This window comes from Nematolebias whitei, chromosome 5 (genome assembly GCF_014905685.2).
Source record: "Nematolebias whitei isolate Nwh7 chromosome 5, NemWhi1, whole genome shotgun sequence".
Taxonomy (NCBI): Eukaryota; Metazoa; Chordata; class Actinopteri; order Cyprinodontiformes; family Rivulidae; genus Nematolebias; species Nematolebias whitei.
The window spans coordinates 39560302-39581226 of record NC_056502.1 but is presented as its reverse complement, the minus strand read 5'-3'; the positions used below and the strand labels follow the sequence as shown (position 1 = coordinate 39581226).

Here is a 20925-nt window from a genome sequence, read left to right as displayed (position 1 = left end):
TATATATATATATATATATATATATATATATATATAAATAAACTACTACTTACTACTTCTACTACTATTCCTACTTTGCAGTTTTTCACTTATTGCGGGGCTTCAGGGTACGGATGCCCCCTATAAACAAAGGACAACTGTATACTTGTTTTATTAAAACCAATGGCGTTGTTTTTTTTAAAACTGGAGTTGTTTGAAGATGATATGAATTTGCTTTGGTCCTGACTGGGTTCAGACTTTTATCTCATCAGTTCCGTCAGACTTAAAGTCTACTTATTTAAACTGAGGCTGTTCAAAGAGCTACTGACAAAAGCTAAAATATTATTTCTTCATAATCTTTCCACAGAACCACATTGAAAAATGTCCAAACTATTCTAAAAGTTGTACTAAAAAAATATTTAGTCTTTCACTGAAGAGAATCAGAATGTGTAAACCAGCACAAAATAAATACAGTATCGGTATATCATATATTGTTGCATACATATTTTACAGTTTTCAGTCATAATGTATTTTTCTACACCTTATTAAATTAATTTCACAGATTAGATCATTTTTGTGTCATAATCCTAATGTACAAACTTTAATGTATTTGCTAACTGTATAGATATATAACTTGTATAGATTCAAGGCAAATGAGCATAGTGCTTGTTTGCTCCATGTCCCACAGTTGCAGTTTAAACTTTTAGAATTAAGAAAAAGAAAATCATGGTACTGACACTGACTGATTTTTGACACAAGTTGTAAGGTAAATGAAGAATACCCACAATACAAAGGACACTATTTTATTTTTATTTTTTTTGCATGATCTATGGGTACAGCGAATAGTGGTGTAATATTGAATATATGTGGTTAATAGAAGTCTGTTGTGCCTTCAAGTAATATCTGTATCTTTTTTGTATTTTGTGAGGTCTTCCTGCATATCAGATTAGAGGACTTGGAACCACGACTCCATAAAAACATTTTAATATTCTGCTGGATTTAGGTGATCACTTGGACTTGGCAAGTCTGAAAAATTAGATTTATTCAACTGAACTTGAACTTTTATGAATTAACCAATGTTTAATGACAGCAGAACTGGATGATTAGGATCAGATTCCTAAAGTAAAGTTTAGAGATACTTGCTCTGACTGGTATTCAATTAAAATTGTGAGTTAATAAAAAAAAAATGAAAAAAATCTGTTTTCCCCCCATTCGTAATTATCTGTCTTAGGCTGATGTAAAAAAAATGAAGGAAAAATAAAAAAATAAAAAATAAAAAACAGGCAAAATTGACCAGGAACCTTTTTTTTTTTTACTGGTGTCCAAGTGAGGTTTTCTTTATCTACTTTTCATAATGTGTGTGCAAAAACCTGCTATTATTTTAGAACATTTACCCAAAGGCATATTAAACATTTTACAAGTGTCAAAACCTTTACACTACCACTTTACTCTAGCTCAAATAAATACATTCTTTTGTAATGTCACAGAACATTATTAACTATATACAGCAGTATTTGTTAAAGAGTTGTGGTACAATATTTTTTCTGCACTAAACAGTTACACCACTACAAGAATGTGGTATAGCAAGAGTGTTGAGGACAGTAATTTAGAAAAAAATGTACTGCACATCCACTAAATACACAAACACATACAGTAAAAAAACAAATAGTTATGCTTTTTAGTGACACTTGTAACACCAAATGCATAAGCAGAGTGCATTGTGCAAATTAATTTCATCATAAAAATATAAAATTAAAGTAAGACCAACAACTACAAACCTTTTGTAACATATTCTTTTTTTCCCTAATAGATGGCTGATGCTCAGCAGAAACAAATTGAGCACGAGAAGATAATGCTTGAGCAGACTTTCCTAACAGAAAAAGAACTGCTGTTAAAGAAGGAGAAGCTAATTGAAGATGAGAAAAGACTGCTGGAGAGCCAGTTTGAAGAGGAAGTGCGAAAGGCAAAGGCTCTTAAAGATGAACAAGAACGCCAGAGACAGCAGATGGAAGAGGAGAAAAAGAAACTTCTGGCCACCATGGACGCAGCCGTCAGTAAACAGAAAGAGGCAGAACAAGAAATTCTTAACAAGCAAAAAGAAATGCAAGAACGAGAACGACAGAGACTAGAACAGGAAAGGGTTCTTGCAGAGGAAAACCAGAAGTTGCGTGAAAAACTACAGCAGCTTGAAGCCCACAAAGATCAGCAAACAAAAGAAAGTGACAATCAGGCTGATACAATTTCAAACAAACAAATTATCCATATGACAACTGTTGAGACAAAGGAGGTTTACATTGGTCAAAATGGTAGGGACATAGTGGATGGTGGAGAAAAGAGACCAGATCCCTTAGCTTTTGATGGCATCCGTGAAAAGGTACCTGCTAGCAGGCTTTATGAGCTTGGAATTTTGCCCAAAAATGAGTTTGATCAGCTAAAAAATGGCAAAACCACTGTTGAAGAACTTGGGGAGACTAAAAACCTTAAAAGAATTCTTAAAGGAAACAATGCAATTGCAGGTATTTTAACCCCTGCTAATCAAAAAATGTCAATCTACCAGGCATCAAAAGATAAAATTATTACTCCAGGGACAGCAATGATCCTTCTTGAAGCACAGGCAGCCACTGGTTACATATTAGACCCTATTAAGAACAAGAAACTTTATGTTAATGAGGCTGTCAAGGAAGGCTTGATTGGCCCTGAACTGCATAACAAAATGCTATCTGCTGAGAAGGCTGTTGTTGGCTACAAAGATCCATACAGCGGTGGAAAGATTTCTGTTTTTGAAGCCATGAAGAAGGGTCTAATTGAACGTGATCATGCCATCAGAGTCCTTGAGGCTCAGCTTGCTACTGGTGGCATCATTGACCCTATCAACAGTCACCGTGTATCCAATGAAACAGCCTGTAAGCAGAGACAGTATGATGCAGAAATGAATAAGATCATGGAGAAACCCTCAGATGACACAAAGGGATACTTTGACCCCAGCACTCAAGAACCACTGACATATTCTGAGTTAATGGCAAGATGCACTACTGACCCCAATACCAGTCTGTTACTCCTGCCAGTCACTGAAAAAGCTGCTCAGTGTTCTAGTATATACACAGAAGAAGAGACAAAAGATGTATTCAACAAAACAACTGTGTCTGTGCCTTTTGGACGATTCAGCGGTAAAACTGTTACCATTTGGGAGATAATCAACTCTGAGTACTTCACTGAAGATCAAAAGAAGGATCTTCTTCGCCAGTACAAGACAGGCAAAATCACAATAGAAAAGATCATTAGAATTGTCATTACAGTAGCTGAGGAGAAGGAGAAGAAGAATGAAATTGTCTTTGATGGTCTAAGAGCACCTGTCCCTGCCAGTGAGCTTGTAGAATCAAAAATCATAGATAAAGACCTTCACAATAAACTCCAGAAGGGAAATGTGTCAGTCAAGGAAATATCTGAAATGGAGCCCGTCTACAAGGCACTGAAGAGTACAAACTGCATTGCTGGTGTACTCATTGACTCATCTAAGGAGGTACTGTCCTTTTATCAGGCTATGAAGAGGGACATGGTAAGGCCTAGGATTGCTTTGAATATGCTTGAAGCCCAAGCAGGAACAGGCTTTGTAGTTGATCCTGTTCAAAACCAAAAGTACACTGTTGATGAGGCTGTTAAAGCTGGTGTTGTTGGTCCTGAGGTGCATGAAAAGCTCCTGTCTGCAGAGAGAGCTGTTACAGGTTACAAAGATCCTTACACTGGACAGACTGTATCTCTCTTCCAGGCAATGAAAAAAGATCTAATCCCTAAAGAGCAAGGTATTCGACTGCTTGATGCCCAAATGGCCACTGGTGGCATCATTGATCCAGTAAAAAGCTTACGTGTTCCTCATGATGTTGCTTGCAAGAGAAATTACTTTGATGATGAAATGAAACAGACTCTGAGCAAACCAACTGATGAAACTAAACATTTCTTTGACCCAAACACAAAAGAACATGTCACATACTCACAGCTCTTCAAGAAATGTGTCACTGACAAAAAAACTGGTCTTCTGCTTCTTCCTCTTAGTGACGAGGCAATCGCTGATAAGGAAGAGTCAACATACACTGAAGCCCAGACAAAAGAGGCTATGACTCAAGCAACTGTGGAGCTTGAATCTGGACCTTTTAAGGACAGAAAGATGACAGTCTGGGAACTTATCAACTCTAAATATCTCACTGAGGAACAGAGACTTGACATGCTCAGACAGTTTCGGTCAGGAACATTTACAATTGAAAAGATAATCAAGATCATTATCACAATTGTGAATGAGAAAGAAGCTAAGAAACTGGAACAATCCAGCTTTAAGGGACTCCGTGCTCCTGTTCCAGCAAGTTCCTTGTATGATTGTAAAATCATAGATAAACTGACATTTGACCTCCTTGAACAGGGTAAAACAACACCTAAACAGGTCAGTGAAAATTCTGATGTTAGTAAATACCTCCAGGGCACTGAAAGCATTGCTGGCATTTTCTTGGAACCAACAAAGGAAAAAATAGGCATTTATCAAGCTATGAAGAAAAAGCTTCTCAGACAAAACACAGGTATTTTACTTCTTGAGGCTCAGGCTGCAACTGGATTTATTGTAAATCCTGTGACAAAACAATGCCTGTCAGTTGATGAAGCAGTAAAGGTAGGCCTTGTTGGTCCAGAGTTGCATGAAAAACTTCTCTCTGCAGAAAAGGCTGTCACTGGCTATAAGGATCCATTCACAGGCAAGAAAATTTCCCTCTTTGAAGCAATGCAAAAAGATCTTATACTTAAAGAACATGCCATGCCCCTTTTGGAAGCACAGATGGTCAGTGGAGGAATCATTGACCCTGTGAACAGTCACCGGGTCCCAATTGAGGCTGCATACCAAAAGAACATTTTCAGTAAAGAAATTGCCAAAACTCTGTCTGTAGCATCAGATGACAACAAGGCTTTCTCAGATCCAGAAACTGATGAGAATGTAACCTACCAGCATCTTAAAGACAAATGCCGAAAAGATCCAGACACAGGTCTTTACATCCTCCCTCTCTCTAAACCTCAGTCTCCAACCATTGTGGAGAAGACATACCTCTATACAGAAGAACAAACTCAGAGTGATCTGACTAAAACCCAAATTGACATTCCAATTGAGGGCCTTGCTGATAAACCAATGAACCTGTGGGATGTAATGAACTCAAATTTGATTCCAGAACAGGAAAGACAGAAGCTTTTAGATGAATACCGCGCTGGAAAAATAACTAAAGAGAGGATGATCATCATTATTATTGAGATAATGGAGCAAAGAGAAATAATCAGACATGACAGCCCACTTTCATACAAAACTATAAGGAGAAGAATAACAATTGAAGAGCTTTACAATGCTCGCATCATTGATTTGGAGACATACAATCTTCTTAAACAGGGCAAGAGGGATATCCGTGACATAATGGAGATGACTAGTGTGAAACAATACCTCTATGGAACAGGCTGTGTTGCTGGTGTCACAACTGACTCAAGTGCCAAGCTAAGCATATACCAAGCAATGAACAGAGGTTTCCTTAAACCTGAAATAGGCCTTAGCCTGTTAGAGGCGCAAGCTGCAACAGGATTCATTGTTGATCCAGTGAAGAATGAAACACTCACTGTTGACGAAGCTGTTCGTAAAGGAATTGTTGGGCCTGAGATCCATGATAAACTTCTTTCTGCTGAAAGAGCTGTCACTGGATACAAAGATCCATACAGTGGAAAAATTATTTCTCTTTTCCAATCCATGAAAAAAGATCTTGTTCCAGAAGATTATGCCTTAAAAATGTTGGAGGCACAGACTGCTACTGGTGGCATCATTGATCCTGAATTCCAGTTCCACCTACCAGCAGACATTGCTTTACAAAGAGGTTATATCAACAAGGAGACCAATGAGCAATTAACTGACAGTGTTAAAGGATTTGTTGATCCAGTTACTGATGAAAAAGTGTCATATGCAGAGCTCCTCAAGAGATGCAAACTAGAAGGGGGGTTGCGCCTCCTTTCCCTAGGAGACAAGAGGTTGACCTTTACGGGTCTGAGAAAACAGATCACAATGGAGGAGCTGATTCGCTCACAAATTATTGACCAGCAGACTGTCATTGAATTAAATGAAGGCCTTCTGACAATGGAGGAAGTCAGCAATAGGCTATCAAGATACCTCCAGGGCACAGGCTGTATTTCTGGTGTATATTTGGAGTCAACCAAAGAACGTTTATCTATATACCAGGCAATGAAGAAGAACATGATTAGGCCAGGGACTGCTTTTGAGCTTCTTGAGGCCCAAGCAGCCACAGGGTATGTTATTGACCCAATCAAGAACCTTAAACTGACAGTCCATGAAGCAGTAAAAATGGGAATTGTAGGTCCAGAGTTCAAGGACAAGCTTCTCTCTGCTGAGCGAGCAGTGACTGGATATAGAGATCCTTATTCAGGCAAGACAATCTCTCTATTCCAAGCAATGAAAAAGGGCCTCATCCTGAAAGATCATGGTATCCGTCTCCTAGAAGCTCAAATAGCCACTGGTGGAATTATTGACCCAGAAGAAAGTCACCGTCTACCAGTTGAGGTGGCCTATAACCGTGGCTTCTTTGATGAGGAAATGAATGAGATCTTAACAGATCCATCTGATGACACAAAAGGCTTTTTTGATCCTAATACAGAAGAAAACCTAACCTACCTTCAGCTGATGGAGAGATGTATCACTGATCCAGACACCGGCCTGGTACTCCTGTTACTGAAGGAAAAGAACCGGGAGAAAAAGACATCCTCTAAATCTTCTGTTCGAAAACGCAGAGTTGTCATTGTTGACCCAGAGACAGGCAAAGAAATGAGTGTATATGAGGCCTACAGAATGGGACTCATTGACCACCAAACTTACTTGGAACTTGCTGAGCAGGAGTGTGAATGGGAGGAAATTACAATGACTTCCTCTGATGGCTCTGTAAAATCTCTAATCATTGACAGAAGGTCCGGCAGACAGTATGATGTTGATGATGCTCTTTCACGAGGACTTGTTGATCAGAAGACCTTAGATACATACCGATCTGGAAACCTGTCAATCACAGAGTTTGCTGATATGCTTTCTGGAGGTATAGGAGGTTTCCGTTCACGCACATCTTCATTTGGTTCTACTAGTGGGTCATCTTACTCCACTTCCATGAGCCCTATACCTTCACTTAAACCACCTGCAGTAAACTGGAATGATCCAACAGAGGAGACTGGACCAATAGCAGGAATACTGGACATAGATACACTGGAAAAGGTGTCTATCACTGAGGCAATACACAGAAACCTAGTAGACAATATCACAGGCCAAAGACTGTTGGAGGCCCAAGCCTGCACAGGAGGAATAATAGATCCTACAACTGGAGAACGATTCTCAGTTGCTGAAGCAACAGAGAAAAGCTTGATAGATAAAATCATGGTTGATCGCCTCAACCTGGCACAAAAAGCATTCAATGGATTTGAAGACCCCAGAACTAAAGTCAAAATGTCTGCCTCCCAGGCTCTAAAAAAAGGCTGGTTGTACTATGAGGCTGGGCAGCGTTTCCTTGAGGTTCAGTATTTGACTGGTGGTCTTATTGAGCCCGATGTTGAGGGCAGAGTGCCCTTAGATGAATCCATCAGAAAAGGAACGATTGATGCTCGCACTGCCCAAAAGCTGAGAGATGTCGGTACTTATTCAAAATATCTGACATGTCCAAAAACGAAATTGAAAATCTCTTTCAAAGATGCCATGGATAGAAGCATGGTTGAAGAAGGATCTAGCTTAAGGCTTCTGGAGGCCTCTTCTCAGTCTAGCAAAGGCCTTTACAGTCCCTACAATGTCAGTGGTTCTGGATCTGCGTATGGCTCTCGGACTGGCTCAAGGACAGGATCCCGATCAGGTTCAAGAAGAGGCAGCATTGATGCTGGCTCTGGCTTTAGCATGAATCTCTCCACCACCTCCTCCTCCTACTCCTACTCATCCACATCTGCCTACCCTCGTAGATTCTGATGAGCTCGTCCCGTTCCTAATCAGTTGTAACTAAAAACTAGCAATACTAATGCACTTTACAGTTGCATTTCTAACAACAGAAATTAGATACAGTAACAATAAAAGTATAATTTATTTATTTGTAATTTCATATAGTCACAAGATTTGCTTCAGCTGATGATTTTTTTATCTACTTGTGTAAACAGCTGCCTCTTTTATGGGGATGTAACCAATTATTGCATAAAAAGAAGATTCCAGTAAAGATTACCAAGTCAGCTCATAACTATTAAGGCAGAGCATGATATTTCTGCTGTTTTTAAAACATTTCAATTTTACACCTGTTCAAACAATGTGTGCTCATGTTTCTGGAACTAATATATACTGTGTGTATTTAAGCAGAAATGTTTTTCAAGTATTCCTCGTTTTATTTTTAATTTGACAGTTTAAACATGTTTTATAACTTTTTTTTTATCATCGATAGTAATGAAATATTGAATGTCACCATAGCTCTAATGATTTTAACTAAAACATTTAAGACTTTAAAATGTTTGTGTAGAGCATAGACAAAACATGTGTTCATGGTTTTTTTTTTTTGTTTTTTTTTTTCATGTTGCTTGATTGCCTGTGCAATGTACCAAGTAAATTGGGGCATATTTTTTTCTTTTAAATAACTTCAAAACGAATTACTGAGAATTCTTAATAGAAAAGAACCGTCAACAGTGAATTTGTTCAAACTTTTCTGAAACTGGTTATATATATATTATTACTTATGGTCATTTATTCTCAGTGGACAAGGTCATTGCTTTATTGTTTTACACACTCCAAATTTTAGAATTGTCAATATTTCCATCAACCAAGTGTTCCTGCTAAATCCCAAGATGATGTCAGACTCAGTCCTGCGCCACCACCCCACAGTCCTGCTCCTGTTATTTTGACTCTTGTAAGTTGACGTTTTTCTTCATGTACTTTTTTAATTTTCTCTGTAGTTTGTTTTTTCTTAATTGGCATCCCATAACTTACTCTGAAAACTTATCTCAGATGCAGTTATGGTGTCATGTCATCAGTAAAATGTGTCCCCCCCAACTAAAAATCCTATAACTACTGTGTTTTCTTTCTGTCATTTGTACTTTTTCCATAGATGCAACATTCACTTCAAATCCAAAATGTGTGCACAAATACTCAGCTGGGCAGAGTGTGTAGCCTCCCCACCACCGCTGGACCTGCGAGTTCATGTCATTATCACACAGAAGACCAGGTATAGCCCCAGGTTGTTTTGATTTATAGATTTTTTTTTTTACCTTGTTTAATTTTTTTATCGTTTTCTTTGACTGCAATGTTTGGTTTATGTTGCCTATTTTCATGGTTGTTTTCATTTGTCTCCAGATCTGCCTTTGAGTTTTTCTTTTCCTCCACTGTGCATCACATTTTGGAAAGCTGAGACTGAGTCAACTTCATCTTGGGATGCCATTTTTTGTACTCCTTACTCATTTGCTTAAGTCACATTAATACTTGAACGATCATAGGGATATTTATGATAGAATGCCTTAAAATGTACACTACCAGATAATTCACACATCACATGAACATTAGAGGTGCCTCAGTGAAACATCAGCCTATCTTCAGTCACTGGTTTACTGTATTCTGTCTCCTGTTCAACCAAAGTGCCTACGTCACAAATGTTTATTGCATGAATGTATGTATTATATCGGATTGGCTCCTTTCAGTTGTTTTCTCTCTGATTTTCATAGCATGCAGAAAAAGGCTTAACATTTTATTTTGCTGATTATTTTGTTTTTCTCATTATGCAGTTCTGTTCTTTTATTTTTACACCTTTATTTTGTTTTAATCATGTTCTTGTTTTGGATGTGCCTTGCATGTTTTACTAACTTTACAAAGAACATGGGGGGGATGTTCGTGTAAAATACTGTTTTTAGCATCATAAACTGCATATTTTAACAATGGGACAAATGTTGCTTTAGTTGAAAATGAGGATTTTGCTGTATGTGAACATAACACTACGTTGTAAATAAATATGCTCTAAATTGATATTCTTGTCATTCATGCACCATGTTATATTCATTTGGAGCTGTTTTTGCAAGTAATATAGTTATGTCTTAAGTTCAAGTTAATGTATGAAGTGTTTCCACCTCAGTATCATCCATCCATTATCTTTACCCGCTTCTTCCATTTTGGGTCACGGGGTTCGCCGGTGCCCATGTTTAGCAATCACTGTGCGAGGGGCGGGGTACACCTTGGACAGGTCGCAAGTCCATCACAGGGACGCATAGAGACAAACAAGACAAACAACCATTCACTCTCTCACTCGCACCTAGAGACAATTTAGAGTTACCAATCAGCCTAACATGCATGTTTTTGGTCTGTGGAAGGAAACCGGAGTACCCGGAGAAAACCCACGCATGCACGGAGAGAACATGCAAACTCCAACAAAAAGACCTCTGGACCAGAATTTGAACCAGGGACCTTCTCACTGAGAGGCAGCAGCTCTACCAGTTGCACCACCCCACACCTCAGTATCATATTGTTTGAAAATGTGTTATTTAGATGATGGATGGATATGGCATCCACAGAAAACACCATGAAGTCCTTCTTTCCTTTGCTGTACACCTGCAATCTACATCAGTGGTTTACATTTTGGACCGTTGAAATGTCTCAATGTCTACATCATGGTTTCAAATATTAAGAAACTATCAATGGAACTGAAAAAAATAATGACAACCATGCTTAATATTCTGTAGGTCAAAATGTAAACAAGATTATCTGTGATCAAATTTAAAATAGAACAACTACTGTGGGAATATTAATAAAGCAAGGAGTGCACCATAGTAAAGAGTGCAAACTTTATATTTAGTGAACCCTAATTATTACAAAGATCTTCAACTCCCTAGAAGTATATCAAAGGGTTCCAGTGCAAAAAAAAAGGTGCAAAATCCCACTTCGGAATCCCACTCAAGTTTTTAAATAAAGTAAAAATATTTACAGTGGTGCTTGAAAGATTGTGAACACTCTAAAATTTTCTATTTTTCTGCATAAATATCTAAAATCCATCCATCCGTCCATTATCTTTACCCGCTTATTCCATTTTGGGTCACGGGGGTCGCTGGTGCCCATGTCCAGCAATCACTGTGCGAGGGGCGGGGTACACCCTGGACGGGTCGCAAGTCCATCACAGGGACACATAGAGACAAACGAGACAAACAACCATTCACTCTCTCACTCACACCTAGGGACAATTTAGAGTTACCAATCAGTCTAACATGCATGTTTTTGGTCTGTGAGAGGAAACCGGAGTACCCGGAGAAAACCCACACATGCACAGAGAGAACATGCAAACTCCACCCAGAAAGGCCACTGGACCGGGGTTTGAACCAAGGACCTGCTCGCTGAGACGCAGCAGCTCTACCAGTTGCGCCACCATGCTGCCATGATCTAAAATATCATTAGATTTTCACACAAGTCCTAAAAATAGATAAAGAGAACCCAGTTATGAGACAAAAATATTATACTTGGTCATTATTGACTGAGGAAAATGATGCAATATTACATATCTGTTAGTGGTAAAATTCAATTCAGTTTATTTATATAACGCCAAATCACAACAAAGTTGTCTCAGGGCACATTACAGGAACATTCACATAAAAGCCAATTAGTAAAGTTCTCTATCTAAGGAATCCAGCAGACAAGATGAATCTTGGCTTCGTCACAGTCTCCCATCCTGAGCAAGCACAGTGGCAACAGTGGAAAGGAAAAACTCCCTTTTTAAAAGGAAGAAACCTCCAACAGAACCAGGCTCAGGACAAGCGGCCATCTGCTTTGACCGGCTGGTTGAGAGGACAGGAAGGAGAGACAGACGAACATAGAATGGTAGGTCCAGGTATAGGTCCAGGTGTATCTGAAAGACAAAAAAAAACATGTTAAGGACAGAAAAAATAATTACAAATACAAAACAGGTTGAGCAGAGTAAGTAAAGACAGTAGCAGAGTGAAAATTGTGGTCAGTTTGTCCTCCAGCAGTCTAAGTTATAGCAGCATAACTAAGGGACAGCTCAGGAAACCCAAGCCGACCCTAACTATAGGATTTAGCAAAAAGGAAAGTCTTAAGCCTAGTTTTAAAACTGGATAATGTGTCAGCCTCACGGACAGAGATTGGAAGTTGGTTCCACAAGAGAGGAGCCTGATAACTGAAAGATCTTCCACCCATTCTGTTTTTGTAAATTCTAGGAACCACAAGTAAACCTGCAGTCTGAGAGCGAAGTGCTCTGTTAGGAAAATATGGCACAATAAGATCTGTAATATAAGATGGAGCCAGGTTGTTGAGAGCTTTGTAGGTTAGAAGTAGGAATGTCCTGGATGACTGAGAATCTTCACCAGCATATGTTAGAAGTAGGATTTTGAATTATATTCTGGACTTGACAGGGAGCCAGTGGAGAGAAACTAAAACTGGAGAAATATGATCTCTCCTACTAACTCCGGTTAAGACTCTGGCAGCAGCATTTTGGATCAACTGAAGATGTTTTAAAGAAGTATTTGAACACCCAGATAATAAACCATTGCAATAGTCCAGTCTAGACGTGACAAATGCATGGACCAGTTTTTCTGCATCATTTTTAGATAAGATGTTTCTAATTTTAGTGATATTACGCAGGTGGAAGAAGGTGCTTCCAGTAAAGTTTTTAATGTGGGGGATAAAAGACATGTCCTGATCAAAAATAACACCAAGATTTTTAACATTAGAGCTGGAGAACAGATTAATGCCATCTAAGGAGGGAGAAAGACTGAAAAATTAATTCCTAAGGTGCTCGGGTCCAAAAACCAAAACCTCAGTCTTCAAATGTGGACATTAATTAGGGGGAATACCTCTTTAAACAATCTGGTTGGGATGGGATCTAGCAGGCACGTGGATGGTTTGGATGAGGTTATTATTTTTGACAATTCAGAGAGGTCAACAGGACAAAAACTGTCCAAACATAAATCAGACTCTAGTGAAATTTTTAAAGTTGTCTCATTTGACAGGGGACTAAAGATAGTAGAAGGAAGGATGGTTTGAATTTTCTCTTTAACTGAAATACGTTTATTTATAAAGAATCTCATGAAGTCATCACTACTTATAACAACAAAAAAGGTTAGTGAAAAGGCCAGACTTCAGGGGTATCTGAGGCAGGCTTGAAACACAAGAGTCAGGGTGGCTTCTGGGTAATACCAGATGGCTAGGCCTCAGACTGACGAAGCCTCTTGGATGAGGGGCGAAACGTTTCTTTTTAACAAAAAAAAAAAAAAAAACGAAGTCCAGATGACATGATTCAACCTTTTTTGTTGTTATATACCTGGATGACTGAGAAAACAAACTTTGTATCACTACTTATAGTTGTAGGGATACATGGTTCAACAGAAATGAGACTTTTAATTAGTCTAGCAATATTACTAAACAGAAACCTAGGGTTTTTTTTATTCTCCTCTATTAAAGATGAGTAATATAAAGTTCTAGCTTTACGGAGAGCTTTTTTATATGTTAGCAGACTATCTTTCCAAGTTAAATAAAATTCTTCAACATTAGTAGAGCACCATTTTCTCTCCTGGTTTCTAGATGCCTGCTTTAAAGTACGTAACTCAGAATTGAACCAAGGAGCCAGTTTCCTCTGATTGATTACTTTCTTTTTCAGTGGAGCAATTTTATCAAGTGAAGTTTGCATTGAAGTTGTAAGATGATCAACTAGATGATCTAAGTCACTGTTCTCTGATGCATTACTCTGCAAGGCAGAGGAAAACATTGATGGAAGAGACTGTTTAAATTTGGTTACAGCATTTTCTGATAAGCACCTGCTGAGATGAAATTTACTCTCAGTGACTGTGTAGTCATTTAATGTAAACTCAAAGGTTATTAAAAAATGTTCGGACAGAATAGGATTTTGAGGAACTATTACCAAGTCCTTAATCTCTACACCACAGGTCAGAACTAAATCAAGAGTGTAAAAGTATGTGAACCTATAGGATTAGCAGTTAATTTGAAGGTGAAATTAGATTCAGGTGTTTTCAATCAATGGGATGATGATCAGGTGTGAGTGGGCACCCTGTTTGATTTAAAGAACAGGGATCTATCAAAGACTGCTCTTCGAAGGTTGAAAGAATTGAATGGACCCGGCAGCAGGCCGGTGAGCTGGATTTTGTTTGGCAACAACGACTCATCGCTTTGTGGACGTCTTTCTGGATTTTGTTAGTGGCTGGTTTGGCATACACTGGTATGTGAATGGCTCAGAATGGATAAGCAGGCAGAGAATAATGAGGACGATATGGATTATGATGGATGGACAACAGTAAAAGGGAGAGGCAGAGGAGGTGGTGGAGGTAAGATGAATGAAGGAAGAGCGTTTGACAATCAGAAAAATAAACGAGAATTAGACGGAAGTAGCTCTGGAAAGAGAGTTGTCAGAAGTAAGGTAGAGATGGGGGAATATAAAATAATAAAGTTTAGGAATGAGGAAGAACAGAGCACAATAAGTCCAATCATTCTGTCAAAATAAATAAAAAAGAAGATTGGAGAGGTAGAAATGGTGAAAGTGTTGAGAGACAGAAATTTAATGGTGATTTGCAAAATTGAAGAACAGAAAAGAAAGACACTACATGTTGAAAGCATTTGCAAAAAAACGGTGGTGGAAAGAAAAGTTATAGGTGAAAACAAAATAATTTGAGGTGTGATTAATGGCATTCCATTAGATGAGGATCTGGATAAATTAAAACGAAACATAGTTGGTGCTCAGGTGAAAGATGCCAAGATGGCCGCGCTCAGAGCAGTTGCAGCTTCACAGGCTCCCGGTACCATCCCAGTTTTTAGAAGTTTTGATATTGACTCTGTGCCTGACATCGCGCAATTTATGCGTGTGAACTATAGCCGAACCGAACTGATGAGAATAGGAGCGGATTTGCCACGAAATATAGCAGAAATCAGCAACAAACTCAAAACTACGCTCGGCAGAATGCAGTTCTTAAAGTCATCTACCTGGAAGCTGCAGCAGAGGCGTTCCAGCGGGCAGAAGAGGAAGCGCTGCTCCCCGCTTAAGAGGAGAGGATGCCGGGCGGGGGTTATGGTGAGGCTACGAGCTAACACTAAAGCCGGTAAACTCCCCATGCCGTCTCTCTTTCTGTCGAATGTCCGCTCGTTGAACAACAAGATGGATTTACTTCGTCTGAGAGTGGGCGCCTGAGAAGAGATGAAGAAGTGTGCGGTGCTTTGCCTCACGGAAACGTGGATTACAAGCGAAACGCCGAATACAGTCTTCCAGCTGGATGACAGACTTTTTTTTCGAGCGGACCGCTGCAGCGAGCTAACGGGGAAATCACGGGGAGGCGGAGTGTGCATTTACGTGAGTAAAAGTTGGTGCACGAACTCTACTGTTGTAAATAGCTCATGCTCGAAGGCTTTGGAGCAAATAACAGTGAAATGTCGGCCACATTATCTACCCCGCGAGTTCACGGTGACTTTTATCACTGTCGTTTACATTCCTCCGGACGCTAATGCTAATGAATCACTGCAGGAGCTTCATGATATCATCAGCTCGCTGCAGAGCAAACACCCCGAGGCTCTTTACATTGTAGCCGGAGACTTTAACCACGTGAATCTAAAGGACTGTCTCCCAAGCTTTAATCAACATGTGACAATTCCGACACGTGGAGACAAGATGCTGGACCGTGTTTACGCAAACGTAAAAGATGCATACAAAGCCGAACCCCACCCCCACCTAGGACTGTCAGACCACATCTCAATCTTCCTGGCTCCTGCTTACATGCCCCCGCTGAGACGCTCCAGACCGGTACAAAAGAAAGTTAAATGCTGGATCCAGGACAGTGGCCCCATACTGAGAGATTGTTTTGACTGAACAGACTGGCAGGTTTTCAGAGAAGCTGCTGAAAATGGAGGTTCGCTTGATCTTGACCAATACACATCCTCAGTTCTGGGTTACATTAGTACATGTACTGAAACCGTCTCCACTATCAGAAATGTTAAAAGCTACCCAAACAGAAAACCTTGGCTGAATGCAGAGGTGCGTACCCTGCTGGAAGCCAGGAACATTGCCTTCAGGTCTGAAAACTCAGAGGAGCTGAGTAGGACAAGAAAAGAGCTGGTTGCTGGTATTAAGAAGGCCAAGGCCACATATGCACAGAGGATCGAGGGTCAATTCATCTCACAAGACCCTCGGAGCATGTGGAGGGGCATTAAGTGCATAACAGATTATAAAGGAAGGAGCGAACAATGCCCCAAAGACCCATCTCTGCCTGAAGCCCTCAACAAGTTCTATGCACGCTTTGAAGACCCGAACAGACCACCCAGCACCAGGCTCACCTCAACACCGGATGAAGAGCAACTCAGCGTGACCTCAACCGAAGTAAGAAGTACTTTCAGGAGGATTCATCCGCACAAGGCAACTGGCCCAGACAACATCCCCGGAAAAGTGTTGAAGGAATGTGCTGATCAGCTCTGTGAGGTGCTGGCAGACATCTTTAACACCTCACTTACCCTGGAGACAGTTCCCACCTGCCTGAAGACTGCCACCATCATCCCAGTCCCAAAAAGCTCTACAGTGACTGGTCTGAATGACTATCGGCCAGTGGCCCTCACCCCGATAGTCGCTAAATGCTTCGAAAAACCGGTCATGACTCACATCAAAACAACCATCAACATCAACGAGGACCCTCACCAGTACGCATACTGTGAGAACCGATCAACAGAGGATGCAATCTCCTCTGTGGTCCACACTGCGCTCAACCACCTGGAGCAGAAAAACTCTTACGTCCGTATGCTCTTTGTGGACTTCACATCCGCCTTCAACACCATGATCCCCCAAACCCTGATGGACAAACTATCCACACTAGGACTAAGCCCCTCCATTTGCAACTGGGTACTAGACTTTTTAACAAACAGACCACAGTTAGTGAGGATCCACAACTTCTCCTCCTCCACCATAATCCTCAGCACTGGCTCTCCTCAGGGATGTGGGTTGAGCCCCCTCCTGTTTACTCTGCTCACGTATGATTGTGCAGCTACCCATCCAGGCTGTCACATTGTAAAGTTTGCAGATGATACAGCGGTGGTGGGATGCATCACAAACAATGATGAGTCCAGCTACAGGCAAGAGGTGGAACACCTGGAGAGCTGGTGCAAAGAGAATAACCTTCACATCAATGTGAAGAAGACAAAGGAGGTGATTGTGGACTTCAGAAGGAACAAAAACACCTACACCCCCCTGAACATAAGAGGATCTGCGGTGGAAGTGGTCTCCAGCTACAAGTACTTGGGTGTACACATGAATGACAACCTCAGCTGGAGCAACAACACCACCAGCCTGATCAAGAAAGCTCATCAGAGACTCTACTTCCTCAGACGGCTGAGGCGAGTTGGTCTGGGAAGCTAAGTCCTCACCTCCTTCTACAGGTGTGCAGTGGAGAGCATCCTGTGCTCCAGCATCAACGTGTGGCATGGAGGCTGCACAGCTGCAGAAAGAAAAGCTTTGCAGAGAGTGGTGAAGGCTGCACAGAAGTCTGTCGGAGTCAGCCTCCCCACCATCACAGACATCTACACCTCTAGATGCAGGAAGAGGACCACCTGCATCATGAAGGACCCCACTCACCCAGCACACACACTTTTTGCCCCACTCCCCTCAGGAAGGAGGTTGAGGAGCATTAAGTGTAGAACCACTAGACTGAGGAACAGCTTCTACCCTGAGGCTGTTAGACTCATGAATCTCTAACTAGAATAATCACTGTGAAAAACCATATCATGTTGCTGCTGATCTGTTTCATGTTGCTGCTGATCTGTTTCAATGTTGATGTGTTCATGCGTGCACATCTGCTCACAGACTCATGTTCATGCTGATGTTCAATGTTTCATGTTATGAGTGCTTAGTGTATATTTAGTTGATGTTTTTCTTAGTTCATATCTTAGATGTTATTACTGTTTTTCTTATACATTTTATTGTTGGATGTAACTGGGACCCTGTGTACATAATTTCGCTCCACCACATGTACCACATGAGGTGCAAATGACAATAAAGAAACTCTGACTCTGACTCTGAAAGACATAAAGAGATTAACAAAAAATCTAAATGGAGAAAGAGTTGGAAGTATGTCAGTACTGATTGAGTTTTCTGAGAATATTCTGCCACAAAGAATCAAAGTAGGTTTCCTGAGTTTCCCAGTGAGGCCTTTAATCCCACTACCACTCCATTGTTTCAAGTGTCAGAGATATGGACATATAGCTGCTGTATGTAAAGGAAAGCAAAGGTGTTCACAGTGTGGAGGAGATCATAGAATTGAAGAGTGTAAGGATGATGTACAGGAAAAATGCTGTAACTGTGGTGGACAACACAGGGTCACATATGGGGGTTGTGAGGTAAAGAAGAAGGCAAAGGACATCCAGCAGATAAAAATGACTAAAAGCATAAGTTCTGCTGAGGCAGTCAGGAGTATTCAAGGACAAAGGACAAAAGATACAGGTGAAAGGGAAAGACAAACCCAACAGCAAAATGATAGAGATGCAGAGGAAAACATTACTGTAGCTGTGGAAAAACTAATATTATTTATAGCATATGTTATTAATTGCACAGATCAAGCCAAACACAAAACAGAAAAGATTAAAATAATAGTAAGAGGAGCTGAAAAGTTTATGGGGTTTAAAGAAGGATCTTGGGAAGACATAAATAAGAGGTTGGAATCAGATGGGAAGCCAGGAACCCCAGCTGATAAAAACATATGATAATAATACAGTGGAATACAAGAAGCCTAATTGCAAATGGACAGGAATTTAAAGGATACATAGATGGACTCGAAGAAAAACCAGATATTATATGCATACAGGAAACATGGTTAAAACCTAACATAGATTTTGTTATAAAAGGATATGATGGTGTAAGAAGGGACAGAGAAGAGGGAAGTGGAGGAGGGTGTGGGGTTTATATACGCAGGGCATACATGATCAGACTGTAGGGAAAGGAATAGAGTTGGAATATATTGTAGTTGAAATATGGGGGTTAGAAGGAAAATGTAGAATAATTAATTTTTATATTCTGTGTAAACTAATGACAATTGAAATGATGGAGGAAATGATGGGATATATGGAAGGGAAATGTATATGGTGTGGAGATTTTAATGCAAACAGTACATTATGGGGTAAAAGTAACAATAAAAATGGACAAGTTATTGAAGAGTTCATAGAAATGAAAAACCTTGTATGTCTTAATGATGGGAGGGGAACAAGGATTAATGTGAGAACAAGAGCGGAATCAGTAATAGATTTAACATTTGTGTCAAACTCAGTGGCTGGAATTAGTTGGTGGGACATTAATAAAAATACAACAATTGGTAGTGATCACTATCCCATTCAAATAACAATTGGAATAAAACTGAATAATAATACTTTGTATAATAAAAAGAAATAAGAACTGGAACTTTAATAAAGCAGATTGGAATAAATTCTAATATTTGAGTAATAAAAGGACAGAGAAAATTGACATGACAATGGATGTTAATGAGGTAAATAGCTGTGTTTGTAAAATGATTTTGGAGATTTCAGAACAATCAATCAAAAAAAGGAGGGAGACAGAGAGATAAGAAGATGGTGGACAAATGATTGTAGTGAAGCAATAAAATCAAGAAATAAAGCCTTTAAAGCACTTAAAAGTAATTCAATATACCAGAGTCTTATTGAATATAAGCAAAAACAAGCCATGGTTAGGAAAATAATTAAGGAAGCAAAGAGAAAATATTGGAGGAACTTTTGTGATACTATTGGGAGAGAAACAAAAATAAAAAAAAATTGGAAAGTAATTAAAAGAATGAATGGTATTAATAAGGAATATGGATATACAGTATTAACATTAAATAACACAACAATAGTTAAAGATGAAGAAGAAGCTGAAATTTTAGCAGAAACATTTAGTAAAATTCACAATACATGTAATATTTGTTGATGAGGGAAGAAAAGGTAGGAATACAACAAAATTAAAATATAAAGACTTACTACAGAATATTGATGAAACCAATAATCTACTTAATGAACCTTTTACAAAAGCAGAATTAAATTGTGTGCTCAGGAAAACCAAGAAAACAGCACACAGGAAAGATCAAGTATGGTATACAATGATAGAGCATCTGAGTGAAAGAGCCAAAGATATTATTTTACAGATGTATAATAAAGTCTGGGAGGAGGGGAAACAACCACTAAGTTGGAAGGAATCATTGTTCCAGTAGTTAAACCAGGTAAGGACAGAACAAAACCAGGAAATTATAGACCCATTGCATTAACTTCAAATATATGTAAAATAATGGAAAAAATGATTAATGACCAATTAACATATTATTTAAATAAAAAAGGATATATTTCTAAATATCAAAGCGGGTTTAGAAAAGGCCATAATACATATGATTCAACAATATGTTTGGAATATAAAATTAGGAGAGCACAGGTAAATAAAGAAATGGTTATAGCAGTATTTTTTGACATAGAAAAAGCCTATGACATGTTGTGGGTAGAAGGATTATTAATTAATATACGTAAATTGGGTATTAAAGATAAAATGTTGAATTGGATTAAGGACTTATTCTCAAATATAAATTTACAAGTTAGAATAGGTCAATATCTTTCTAAAAAATATATAGTTGAAAATGGAACACCGCAGGGCAGCATTATAAGTCCAATACTGTTTTCTATAATGATAGATGATGTTTTGGCAGAAATTGAAAAGGGAATGGGTTGTTTGCTTTTTGCAGATGATGGAGCCATTTGGAAGAGGGGACGTGACTTTACTGCTAAAAAAAATTCAGGATGCTATTGTTAAAATAGAGAAATAGGCATTTCAATGGGGGGTTAAATTCTCTGTGGAAAAAACATAAGGTGATGATGTTTACACAGAAAAAACTGATAAAGGATGTTAAAATTAAATTATATAA

At 39.2% G+C, this 20925-nt stretch overlaps 1 protein-coding gene and 1 long non-coding RNA gene across 8 annotated transcripts in view; both read left to right on the top strand.

Annotated features, from left to right (window-relative positions):
- Positions 1–8259, top strand: part of LOC119409553 (plectin) — a 175947-nt gene extending 167688 nt beyond the window's left edge. For all 7 annotated transcript variants that reach the window (XM_037676455.1, XM_037676452.1, XM_037676457.1 and 4 more), the window contains one exon: positions 1790–8259. In XM_037676455.1, the coding sequence (XP_037532383.1) occupies positions 1790–7993 (6204 nt within the window). In that variant the 3' untranslated portion in view covers positions 7994–8259. The remainder of the gene's footprint in view (positions 1–1789) is intronic.
- A 28-nt stretch (positions 8260–8287) lies between these two features.
- On the top strand, positions 8288–10018 carry LOC119409555. Its single transcript, XR_005186794.1, has 3 exons — positions 8288–8912; positions 9111–9227; positions 9356–10018. It is a non-coding gene; the product is annotated as an uncharacterized LOC119409555 (long non-coding RNA).
- The last annotated feature ends 10907 nt before the right edge of the window (positions 10019–20925 follow it).